Source organism: Micropterus dolomieu, linkage group LG23 (assembly GCF_021292245.1).
Source record: "Micropterus dolomieu isolate WLL.071019.BEF.003 ecotype Adirondacks linkage group LG23, ASM2129224v1, whole genome shotgun sequence".
Lineage (NCBI taxonomy): Eukaryota > Metazoa > Chordata > Actinopteri > Centrarchiformes > Centrarchidae > Micropterus > Micropterus dolomieu.
This window is the reverse complement of record NC_060172.1, coordinates 13,191,147-13,204,307: the sequence shown is the minus strand read 5'-3', so window position 1 is coordinate 13,204,307 and position 13,161 is coordinate 13,191,147. Positions and strand designations below refer to the sequence as shown.

Here is a 13,161-nt window from a genome sequence, read left to right as displayed (position 1 = left end):
TTCATTGAAAACATTTATTACATTTCTTATGATGCAAACAACAGCAAGTCCCACCCTTCTTGGAAAAGCTCATCTCGTAGTCATGAGGGAATGAAAGAGACACAAAGGGACAGGGACAGAAAAAAAATGTGTATTAAGCACAATTCCATTGTTTTCGTTAAAAAAAAAAAAAAAAACATGACAATCAGCTCTCATTGTAAATTTTGGCATCTTTTCCCCCCTCCTGTTCTACTCTGGAATAATGGTCATTACAAATCAAAAGAACAAGGCATGCGTAATAGTTTCTGGTAAAGCACATAGATCAAAGGATACCACTTATAAATACAAAATCCATGTACGATGTTCATGTACATTTCATACATATATGGTCCCTTTTCTTAGAGGTGTCTCAGGCCTATTTACCTGTTCACACTGTGGGACAGTGCCCTCAGTTATCTACGCTTGGTCACTAGACTCACCATGTAAAAAGGTCTGCACTGGGAAATACATCTGCAGGATGGACTTAATATTGACGATTACAAGATGTTACAACCATCTGTTTATTTCTCCCTTCATCTCGTACTGCATGTTATTGTTACGCTATTTATCCAAAAGTTTCATTTACTTAAATAGTTTTCTTTGTATCAACTGACCATTGTGCTATCTACACAATTTCATCAAACATCGGTGGGGTTATAGCCAGTATCATTTCCTATTAAAAATCTTCTCTCATCTGCTTTACGATGTCCACCCTATCCACCCCATGCTTCTCTTTAAAAAGGGGGGCCCACAGAGTACTTAGATCTGTTCAATGCTGCTGTACCCCACGATATAGAAGTCTAGAAGTCTGGAACCAAAAGTATTTCAACTTCCAAGTTACTTAAAGAAATGGATCTAATTTCTGATACGCTAAGATAAATGCACTGGTCCATTTAAATAAATGGGTGAAACAGCCATGCGTCTATGGTGAAGGCTGTATACGTGGCCACACACTTTATTTTATTGAAAACATGTATAACAAAAAAATAACAGGAAAAACCAATATGTGTTGGTTAAATATAATGTTGAATGAACTTAACTGTTAAAAAAGTGTACTGCAATGTATACAACTATGCTGCTCTCGTTGCTCGAAATGAGTTGAAGAGGGGAAAGAGGCATCAGGGATTGTTGATATACCAATGGAATCATATACAGATTTACAGTTATAATGCATCTATCATCACACACAACAGATGGCAGGAAGGGAGGGGGAGAGGGCAGTAAACGACAGACACAATATAGAAAAGATTCATCAGTTTGAATTTGAACACCCTTTGCTGTGGAACCAATGCTATGTTACTCTCTTAGAAAAAGACAGAGATGGAAACGAGTGTGTGTGCGTGCGCGTACAGGTATGAATTCTGTAAGTGCTGAACCAAATGTTCGACCAATAAAAGTCTATTGGGATCAAGTTGTACTGGTTTCTCTGAAGGTGGACAGACTTGTTAAACCAAACACGGGGCTGAGTATGATGGTACTGGTGGCAACGGTGGGCGCCTTGAGTGGTTGGATTTAGCGCACCCCCCCCCTTCGATGGTGGTGATGGTGGTGGTGTCACGGGGCTTGGCTGCTTTAGTCGATGTACTGGGAGAGCCAGCGGAAGCCCTCGCCGTAGCCCTGCCTCTTCAACACACTGCACATGAACACCTCCAGTGGTCTCGTGTTCAGCTCCTTCATGGGAATATTACCCTGAGAGAAAGCAGGAAGAAAGTCACACTAAACCCACTTTCTTCATTTTCTCTTCTGCTGTGGTGAGTTTGGAACTTGCAAGGAGATCAAGAGTGAGCACTGGATTGAATTGTAAATATGCATTTTTAACTTGGCAAATAGGTAAAGGCAACTTCTGCAAGACAACAGATTACCTAGCAAACCTTAACTTGATATTTTAAAAGGTTATGCTGACAAATGGACCAGTCAGCAGTATTTGATTTCACTATGACTGCAGGGATTTGAGTCTGCTTTGTCACCATAACTGAAGAACTTTTCACTGTCTTCTGGGGTGAGGACTCAACCAACATCATATGAACATTTTATATACACTAGAGATGCACTGATAGCATTTTTCCTGGATGGTTACGATTCCCGATGTTTTAAAAAAAAGGTCCCTCTCGGTCTCTCTCTCCCTGTATCTGTCTGCACTGGTGACCTTATTTGTCAGCAGTTTTAAAAAGACAACTTGCGTTTTGAATGTTTTCTCCCGAGATTCTACTTTCACAGTAGCATGTGACCCACGTGTCAAGGATGCTTGTTGGTAATTACCGAACGAGACCACCGTGGTACTGAATGACATCGGCACCAACAGGTGTGTTCACTGTTGCTTTACCTGGTCCGTGCTTTAAATTAACCACCGTGTCCGCATCTTATAACGTTATACAAGATAGCATCTCATTCTGTGTTTCTCTACAGGTGTAAATTGTAAGCATTGTGTCTTCTTCACTCAAGAAGAACTAACATGTTTTAGACATTTGACGCTGCTCGGCCCCGGTCACCGGTCATGGCCGATTAAGCTGAAAACCAACCACTTCTGGTCCCCAGTTGATCAATCTGTCCAGTTAGGAAGCATAAGTGATTGTGTTTTGGCGCAAATAAAAGTACACGATCATTAAACTATGCGCTACAAATGTTTTCACTCGCACACTGTGCGAGCACGGCAGCACTCAATGCTCGGCTTGCTTCCTCTCCTTGTTCTATGCAGAACATATGTGACAGATGGTGTTATAAGAGCAGCGTAACTCTGAATCAGGAGGTGCGTAGCGAGTGTTTGATTGTCCGAGCGGCAGAAAGTTACGGTGAACGCGAGTGGAGGAAAATATTCTGGCAGTAAATGTACGGTGTCTGTTAGAGTGTATTAGCTTCTCAAGACCACCTGCTGGAAAAGCGAAGCAGGTTTGCGCTAAGTTAGCTAACATCTCCCCTCTCCTTTCGACTGCACAGCTCAGCAGGAAAGCTTCTACAGCAGCTACATAGCTGCTATGTAACTTAACATTAGCTCAATTTATAGAAAGTAACTGGAAGCTGTATTTTATTACTGCCTACTTGTCCAATGTTGAGAACATCAGGTACAAACTTAGACTAAAGTGGTGTAGCCTGCAGCTCTGTCCTGTACAGACTGATTAAATTATTTTTCAGTTTTCAGTCTGAAAAAGTGGTTTTGGAAAAGAAAGGACGGAGTTGACTGGAGCACTTAATTATTTGGAGCAGTGTACTTGCCTGTCCAAAAAACGGTAGAATGCACTGTCCCGACAGAGTTCTGAGTCTACTCACCTTGCCTGTCGTCTGTCCGTACAATCCAAACATTTCCCTCAGACTCTCCTCGCTGATGGCCTCTGGTCTGTCGATCTTGTTGCCCAAGATAAGGATAGGCACGTTTCCGATGGTCTCGTCTGTCATTAATGCCTGGGAGGGTAGAATAGGTATTACTATGTGGCTTTCCTTTTTATTCTTAAGATGATAAAAAAAAAAAAACTTCTACCCTCAGATACTGCAATATTACACATCATGAAACTGTGATGTAAAATATATTTACTGCCTTCCAGAAGTCAGAAAGTGATGTGTGCTGTCATGAGCTGTGTCCACTTATTCAACAAATATGCCATCAAACAGGGAGTTGTATTTCGTGAGCTATTGTGAGAGCAGAAATGTATAGCTTTGCCCTCTCTGCTATGGATTCCTCTTTGCATAATAATTTAACATTAGCTATGAAAGGTGACTGAAGAAACAACAAAAAACAAACTATGCTTCGTTTCTGTGTCTGGTTTAAAAAATATATTTTTTGTACCAACTATGTTGTGCATAGATATAACCGCCACAAAAATAGTGCAGATGTTTTTATCGTTAAATGTGTCCGAATGAATTATTTTAATATTTTACTTCATCTGTAACATTAAACAGCAAATATACTGCACATTAGCTATAATTTCAATATGTCTAACTCAAAGGCTGCTTGAACACTGCATTACTTCTGTTATAACTTACTTGGGTGGGAAGAATTTCTCTTCAGTTAAAAAAACAACAATACAAGACGGAGACTACAATTTATCGTTTTCATTGTAAATTCTTACACTAACTAACCTACCACTACTGTGAGTTCTGAAAGCTGTCAAAAATACTGCTCCACAGTGTGACGGTGACCTACTAGGTAGCAAGTACTTACATCAAGTTCTGCTTTTGATTCTGCCAATCTGGTGAAGTCTGCACAATCCACTAGGAAGACAATGCCATTAATGGCAGGGAGGTAGTTTTTCCACACTCTGCGGGCTGTGTGAACAAACAGACAAACATGAAAGTTTTACAGCACGGCAGGCGTCTGTCTACTCATGTTAGACACATTTTACATTCACTGAAACTGTGATATATTGTATTGGCCTTATTTTAGCAAGTGTATTGCGGGGGAGAATTTCCTTTACTTTACACGCTGCATTCTCATCGGGGTCAGGTATGTATAAAAAGTGACATTGGAGCATCACTAATAAATACTGTGACTAATGAAAGCCAAAAGTGTTACATACACACACGTTTGTTCCTCTATCCCTGTGGGAACATCTCATTGACGTGATACATTCCCTAGCCCCTTACCCTAACCACAATCATCACATCTACATGCCTAACCTTAACAATTACCTAACCCTAACCGTAACCTAATTGTAACCCGAACCCTAAAACCAAGCAGTCTCTACCAGCAGGGACCTTAATTTATGTCCCACTGGTGACACAAGTCCCTATTGTTTAGTGGGCAGTGAGGTTGAACTCCCCACCGTCATATAAAAAAAACCTCACTCACTCACAGACACACAGACACACCTTGTGCGTGGCCTCCAAGGTCAAATGTGGTGAAAGTCATGCCAGCGATCGTCAGCTCTTCCGAGGCTGGAGAAAGACAGAAAAACAGCTCACACACACATCCAATAGTGGTTTGTTTAAAAAATAGGGCAATCTTAAATGAATAATGTCAATTATCTGCCTGAATGTTTTTGCACGGGTGGCTTTCAACACATAACAGAGTGAGAATGTGCGTAAGAAAGAGAGTGTAGCACCAACTCACTTGGATGTAAAGTTGGCACATGCTGTCCCAATCTGTCATCTTTGAGCATGTGCAGTAGCGTCGTTTTGCCAGCATTGTCCAGCCCAAGAAATACTAACTTGCCGGATTTCTTGTACAGTCCTGAAACAAGGGCAGAAGCACTTCAGAACGGATCATAAGAAAACATCACCACATGAACTCAGGTGATCAGTAACAGCGTTTCCCCACAGAATGACAGTATAACTGTTGTGGGGACGTAGCCTTTCAAAACGATTGAAACCAACATTGTACCAAATGACATCTGGACTGGTGTGTTCATGGTTCACTTGCAACATAATACCAGATACCAGAACATCACTCTGCAAAAATTTGACAGGAGCCAAATTATAGTCTATATGTGGGAAACTAAGTTAGTTGGTACTGAAGGTCTGTTATGGCTTATTTAACAAACTAATCTTCAAAACATAAAGGTGACACTTGACAAAAGAGTTGCCAAGCTCGGACATATTTTTAGGCATGCAACTAAATCTTTCATTCACACAAATAGTTTCTTTGATGACACATGCACAAGCGGCTGTGCTCCACCTACTGATTTTGCCATTTTATAATATCTACTTCACATTATAAATGTTAAATGAAACAAGTAAGGTAAGTAGTATTTTATTTGTAACTCTTCAAAGATTTTTCTCTTACTATCAGTTCTCTGTGGTGGGTGTACCAACTAACTTAAAACAGGAGAAAAAGGGCAACTACGGTTTCCTCGACTTTCCTAACAAGATTACAAGATTACACTCTGAGTCATGCAGTGTTACCCAGTCGAGTTTCTGACTGAGTCAGCTCTACTAGACGTCGTCATTACTCACAGCACTATACTACCTGTCTGACAGGGAGAACAGGAACAACTGCTTTACGGGAGAAGCTCTTACATAGAAACTAAAACAGCACGCTTTGTGGAGAGGAGCAGCTGGCACACAGCCACCAGATTTCAGATGGACACAAAATCGTATCTGTCACAAAATCGGATTGGACACAAAAGCATTCCTTATTGAGCCTTTCATGTTCACATTACATTAGGGTTGTCACAATAGTCTGTTGACAAACACAAATTTTTTGCTGGGTGTGTTGAGACAAGTCAGTGAGAAATTAAATGAATCATTAAAAAGGAATTTTTACTCTCAATAACTACAGGTATTTATATGCATTCACAACTGTTTTCACACTCCAAACATGCAAGCTGGTCTGAGACTGTGCCAGATGCAAAAGGGATTGTAAACGGGTTGCTTTAAATTAAGGAGCAAAGTAAATGATTAACAGTGATCACCATCACCGCGCACAGACATGCCACTCCATCAGAAACATCTCCTGTAAAAAAACAGGGGGGGGAATATCCGCAGGTGGAAAGAAATATCGACAAACTCATGGGCAGTGAGCACAAGACTACATAACATATGCCATTTGGTGGATGCTTTTAGCCGAGCCACTTTACCGGAACATAAGCACGTGTGGCTCCAATGGGAATCGAACCCATAAAGGCCTTTTCACACGGGAAGCGAATTATGCGCTTCATAATTCATTTTCAATGAGAGGCGAGCGTGTAGGATGGGAGGCACGGGCATTGCGACAAGCGGGCGTGTTCCCGTGAAACTGCTCGTCTCAAGCACACGCCCGTCTGTTCACATGAGAAACGCAGAGCGACCCCGCAGGGCCAGGCGACTACGCAGGCGGAGTGTCGCTTCCCATGTGAAAAGGCCTTAAGCCAGCATGTGCTAGTGCTCTTACCAAGGAGCTATAAAGGTACGTTTCAAGCTACACGGAAACATTTAAGGAATGGTGATCTTACTACATGGACCACATTAGAAACTGGTCAGTGTGAAAGGGCTTGTGATGTCTTTCATTATGAAATAAACTAATGTGTTTTGATTGACAAGGGCTTTGACTGAGGAGGCAACTGTGCTGAAAATGTTTAACTGCATGAAATCCTGGAAGTGGATTAACAGTTATGGAGTGGTGCTTGCTGAGCGGTCAGGGTGTTTGTGTTTCAGATTTGAGTCCGTGGGGCACAACATAAACTAACACCAGTACAGAAACACTGTTTCTTCCTATCAACTTCTACAACAACAGGGATAGAAGGAACAAAGCTCACTATTGTGAACAACACCCTTGTGGTGCTTTTAGACCAAAAGTGAAGTGAATGTTGTGGGCGGTGCGTTTACATACAAAGTCAATGCAAAGACGCAGAGAGCATCAATTTCCTGTTGGGTGGTGCAGTGGGGGCGCTGCCGGCAACGCGTAGGTCTTCGCGCGAGTTAAAATTTTTTAAACCCGAGCGAGAAAGTCGCATGACGCTGAGTCGCAATAGCCTATCAGGGTTGAGACGGTCCAGACGTCACTAACGACTTCAGAGTGTTGTTTGCAGAGTAGCAAGCAGAGTGGGGGGGCTAAACCGCCACTGGCCGGCAGAGAGCTACTAAGCTGCGGGAAGATGCCGAGGACAGAGCAAATAAACACCCGTAGTAGGACTGGATTATGCTCTGACAACTACGCCGTTTACCCGCGGGAGGAGCTCGGAGTAAACTGCTTTTATTAAATTAGCTCTTTATTTTAGTTTTTGAGATTATAACGTTAATTTATCTTCACTGGAGCTTCTCAGCAGCTAGCTTCCGTGCACATCCGGTTCCACTGTTGTTGTTAGCGTCGGTTGGCACCCAGAGCTCTGTTGGACTACTACTTCATATTTATATATATATAAAAAAAAAATAGAGACAAAACTGGACATTACTTGGAGAAAAGAAAGTTGAACTACCTAGTGAGTTCAGAAAATAAGTGCCCTGATCGATCCGAACTCCATTCAGAAAACAAACATTTGTTGTCCTGCTGACAGACCTGACAAAGCATGAATTTATATGTTTAACAAATCTGCATCATACTGTAGTTATTTTGGCATCAGTTTAATCAGTTTATTGCAATGAAATCACAGCAAAATATTTACTTTGGGTTCATACTGCTGTAGTAATCACGCGTTGTGTTTATTTGCGTAATCAACACTTGGCAGTAGTCCAGTTATAAACCTCCAGCGAGGAAAGTGTTGCAAGGATTGAATTCGCGTTTGGTCTGAATGCACAGTTAGCCCCTCTTTTCACTAACACTTCAGACAAACCAGTCGTCGTAACAATTAAAGTGTTGTGGTTGACACTATGGCAACAACATTTTGATTGATAAAATTAATTTGCAATGTTGGCAGCAATCTTTTTAAGCTGTCAACACTGAATTAATATGAATTTGTGTTTGATCACCAGTACTCACCTAAAAACTGTAGTACACTATTGAAACCGTTATAAATCCAATCAATTAGGAATGACATATCCGGAGCTGTTGAATCCTGAAAAACAAATGGGGAAAGAGCAGAAATAAGAAGACATGCATGCACAAAGAATGAGAAAAACAGAGCTAGGCTGTAAAATCCATCAATGTCAAACAGCGAGTGGACAAAATTGAAGCAAATCTATGCGACAAAGGGGATTTACACATTTGCATTAAGACAGTCTCCTTCATCCCCAGCATGGACAGGATACTGAAGTGCAAAGAGTTGTCACAATAGCTGATATGACACACCTGTAAAATATCTGAGACTGCAGGCAGGTTTGTTTCTTCATTATGCTCTACAGTTAACATGCTCAATATATTGTACAGTAAAGAAAGATGGAAGTTCTGATTTATCGTGTAATATATGATATTGAGATTCAAAATATTGGGAAGAGAGTAAATATGAAGAAAAATGGGCACATTTCTATACATAAAATTACTTTTTATCCTCCATATAAGGACAGTGTCTTATAGGGATGAAACGGTATGAAATTTTCAAATAACGATTATAGTGACCAAAATTATCACAGTTATCAGTATTATCGCGGTATTGTAAAAATGTGCCGAAAAATATTAAAATGTACTGATGCACACACTGAAACCATTTCAACAAGTTTTATATTGAAAACTACAAATACTATTGCCGTTTTGTTTGCATAAAAAATAAAATAATAGCAAATACCTTTTGTAAATATGAAAATCATCAGTAGGCATTATCAAGATTTTCTATAGGTAATACAATGACCCCATGGACAATTACATAAAAACAAATAAGTCTTTAGAAGACAGTGATAGTTACTGCAATGAGCCCAAAAACTGACATAAATACAGAGGAGTCTGTAGCGTTTCTAGATATGCTGGTTGGATGACTAAAATACGTAACGCGTTATCATGTGCAGTGGATGAATAGTCTGCCGACACATGACGCACACAGCAACAGAACAACGTGTAGCGATTTTACAAGAGCAGCAACACTGACAGCTTCAGTTTACACGCTGTTCGCAAGTCAGAGAGACAAACCAATGCTAAAAGTTAACTCACCCTGCATCTACTATAAGGTCATTTTCTTCAATCAAGTTTCCCTCAGCAATCTCATAAAAACTAAAATACGACCAGACTTCAGAGTGACTGAAAAATCTCTGCAGCGTTGTCTTCCGCTGTGTTGTCATTGAATCAATCAAACCCACGTTGCATTCAGCGCATGTGCGCCTGCTTCTGGGAGATGCTGGACAGTGTTTGCCATGAGATAATAACAGCACGGTTAACTGTACCTGGTTACCATGGTAATTAAAATGTGTACGGTAATAATAACCGTCAGGAACTTTACCATGGTTTACCGTTAAACCGGTAATTGTTTCATCCCTAGTGTCTTAATGCTGCAATTTAAACAGTAACTGTTTAATAATATCCAGATGTCAAGATGGCAGAACTGTTTTAATGGCACATTGTTGGACTAAATAATGGCCGAATATTAATATTTATTACATGCCTATAGCCTACAGGGGAGAGCATGTGAAATCACTGAGACAAATAGACACAATTAAGAGTATCATCCAACAGGAGACAGACAGTCAGATCAATAGGAACCAATCAGCACCCCTCTTCACAAACCTCATACAAGTGATGGCACTTAGCTCTAAGAATATGCACGTTGCCTCAAACTATCAGATAGATAGTGGCAACTGGTGATAACACAGCCAATGATAAGCTTGTTCCAGTAAGAGTCTTTGGACAGCAGGACAGAAGATACAGGGCACTGATCACATACCATCTGACAGCTCCTTGACGGGCAACATGAGTGTTTTGTCACACACAAACCATCTGCAAGGCCCTTGGAGACGAAGCCTAGTGTTAGCCTTTCACGATAAGCTAGCCAGATTGTTTTTCCATTAAAACAAAATGGATCTGAGATAAGACCTGCTATAACTGTGTGATCTGTGTAATCAACAGTTCTGACTATATGCAACAGCTTCTAATACTGGAAAAACTTTAGTATAGTTCATTTGTTATTTGAGTTCACGCAAATTCCCCCTTCTTTTAAGTGACATGTGATCAAAGGTTAAAGTATCATGAAAAGTTGAGAAAAGGGGCGTGATAACCCTGTAACCAAAGGAGAAGATTTTAGTCGCATAAAAAGTCCTCCCCCCTATATAACCACTATGTTTGCTACATTAGACACAGACACACATGCCGTTTCAAATTTCATCTGATTTCCTACATTTCCTAGCCCTCTCTCTCTGACATGAACAGGAGGCATCAGAACATGGTAAGCTGGTGCTGACCTCTTGCCCTAGTTACGTAACTTGCAAACAACTCCAGGGCTAAAGTATAAGGTAGCCAAAGTTCAAGTCTATGCAAATACAGCTGAACTACACTACGAGTCGGCTGCTGCTGTAGTCCAGTCCCATTTGCTCCCATGCTTGGCCCCATTGGGTGCTACGACACGGTGGGCTGGCATTACAGAGTGATGCTCTGATGTGTGGCGCGACGCAGCTGCGGATGGGAAACAGTGTAACAGTAACTGACAATAATCACGAGCAAATATGGGCTCATTCAAGACCAATACATTCACGAGTTTTTAAAATTCAGCCAAAAAAAAAATAATATAACGTGGCAAAAGTTTAACTTGTTTCAAAGGATCTGGGGTTGTTTACAGGGTATAACTGAGCAAACTGATCAACAAGCAGGACAAACCACACTAAAGTGACAGTGATAAAAGAAAAAAAAATGCACACAGGAGGAGCAAGAAATGCCCTGAGAGCTGAACTCACCCTCAATGAGACATCTGTAATGAATTAAATCTATAAAATGAGTTAATGACCATTATTTCAAGTTAAAACTTTCAGTACAGGGTTGTTTATGACTGAATAAGAGTAAATATACAAAAACCGCCATGTTTTGACAGCTTCCACGCTCTCATCCTTCCATGTCTCAGAAACAACAGAAAATAAGTTCTCACTCAGATAAGAAAGAGTTATGAACAGGTTGTTTATGCAAACATATCAGTGATCATTTAGAAATGTGTTTAAGCTCACAAAGTAAGATGATCAGTAATAGTAGGAGATATGGTCTCTAATCAATTCCCATCTACTAAATGATTTCAGGCAGGTGTTGTGAATCAACATAGAGGTCATGAGAAAACTGTGAATCAATAATAGGCTAACGTTAAAGACACTGGATGTGGTTTGACAGGAGTGTCAAACAAGTCCAGCTTTCACAACCACTGTCAACGTAGCAACAAAGTTAGCTAACCTTTGCCTTAACGGCTACCGTTACATGGATGATTGGTCTCCGACGGGTTCCAAGTTGGCAAAAAAAAAAAACTAACAAAACGTCTCAAATATCAGAATAAAAACAAGTTATATCAAAGTTACACATGTACGGTAAGTGTGATTTTATAAAGCTTGGGTGAGGCCGGCTAGTAGGCTGGCTAGCAGGAAGCCACTAACGTTAGCTACGTGTCATATTCTCTGAGAAGGCGACGTTGCATCGAGGGGTTACTAGCTACGTTAGCTAATCAGCAGTTAGCTAACGTTATAGAAACACTTCACTGGCGTACCAAACACCGGAGACTTGTAATAGTGCGAGTATTGACCTTCCAATAATAAATATTAATGTTAAGATAAATATAACAGCGGATCAACTTCAGTTTAAATCCAACTCGAGGATCTTAATAAGCCGAGTTAGCCAACTTGGGTTTAGCAATGCTAACGTGCTAGCATCGTTAGGAGCCGGGATAATTTGCTAGCCGAGATGCCGAACGAGTCACATAAGAATCCTTTCTGATCATTGTTAAGAAAATGTATTTAAAAAACTTACCCGTTATTTAGGTGCAGTTAATTTACAGAAGACGTTCGCTCTTTTAGTCATGTAATTTAGTATCCTGGTGGAAAAAAAGAGAGCCTGCGAAACGCCAGGTCTTCCTCTCCCTTTTTTCGTGTTTTGTTACTGAGCCACGACACTGCAATGGCTGTCCAAAAACTCTGCCCAGCCGCTTCCTGTTTATGTTTCACAATCATCTTTCCGGCAGGAGAACTGAAATAAAACAGGGTCTAGTCTTTTTCTTATTTTACACTTTCCGCAAACATATATTTAACTGGATATTTTTTTTAAATACAGTAATTTACAAATGTAACCGCGACTGGATTCATATCGAACAAAACGATCAACCACAGAACGATGGTTCCTAGCCTGTTAGATCATAGTATCTAACGTTAGCCTGTGAAGTCATGAAAAACATCTTGTTAGGCACTTAAATGTCCCTTTTCATGTAGGTGACAGTGGGGCTGGGCATTAAAACAATATAACAAATGTTCAATAAATGTTTGATTTAATTCATTTCAATCACAAACAAATTAGCACTTAATTTTTCTAATAAGATATTTATTTTGTTGAGGTAAAGGGGACAGAAAAAGATTTTACTCATGCATATTTGTTGAAAAAAATACTTTATCATAATTGTTTTGAATGTTCTACCTCAGATCTGTTAAGTGATCCACTTGTTTAGCATGATGTGTTTGTCATGTTCTGACCATAAAGAATAGTTTAAAAACCACTACTTTTACTCAAGTGCAAAATAGTCAGTCTTTAATCTTGAAAGAAATAAAGATTTGGCAATTATCGTGATGACACTGTTGGCCATATCGCCCTAGAATAACTCTGGTGATCGTTTGAAATCTATATGTAAAGATTAGCATATATTTTACTGATTCTGCCACGTCAAACTAAACGAGAAAATGCTTAAAAACACAGTGGTTGTA

The 13,161-nt window shown here is 40.2% G+C and overlaps 1 protein-coding gene across 1 annotated transcript; it reads right to left on the bottom strand.

Annotated features, from left to right (window-relative positions):
* On the bottom strand, window positions 1–12,440 carry sar1b (secretion associated, Ras related GTPase 1B). Its single transcript, XM_046038943.1, has 7 exons — window positions 12,221–12,440; window positions 8,342–8,417; window positions 5,060–5,179; window positions 4,819–4,884; window positions 4,172–4,275; window positions 3,283–3,414; window positions 1–1,707 (listed from the first exon to the last, which is right to left on the bottom strand). The coding sequence occupies exons 2-7, from the start codon at window positions 8,397–8,399 to the stop codon at window positions 1,591–1,593; spliced, it is 597 nt and encodes a 198-aa protein (XP_045894899.1). The 5' UTR covers window positions 8,400–8,417; window positions 12,221–12,440; the 3' UTR covers window positions 1–1,590.
* Between the last annotated feature and the right edge of the window lie 721 nt (window positions 12,441–13,161).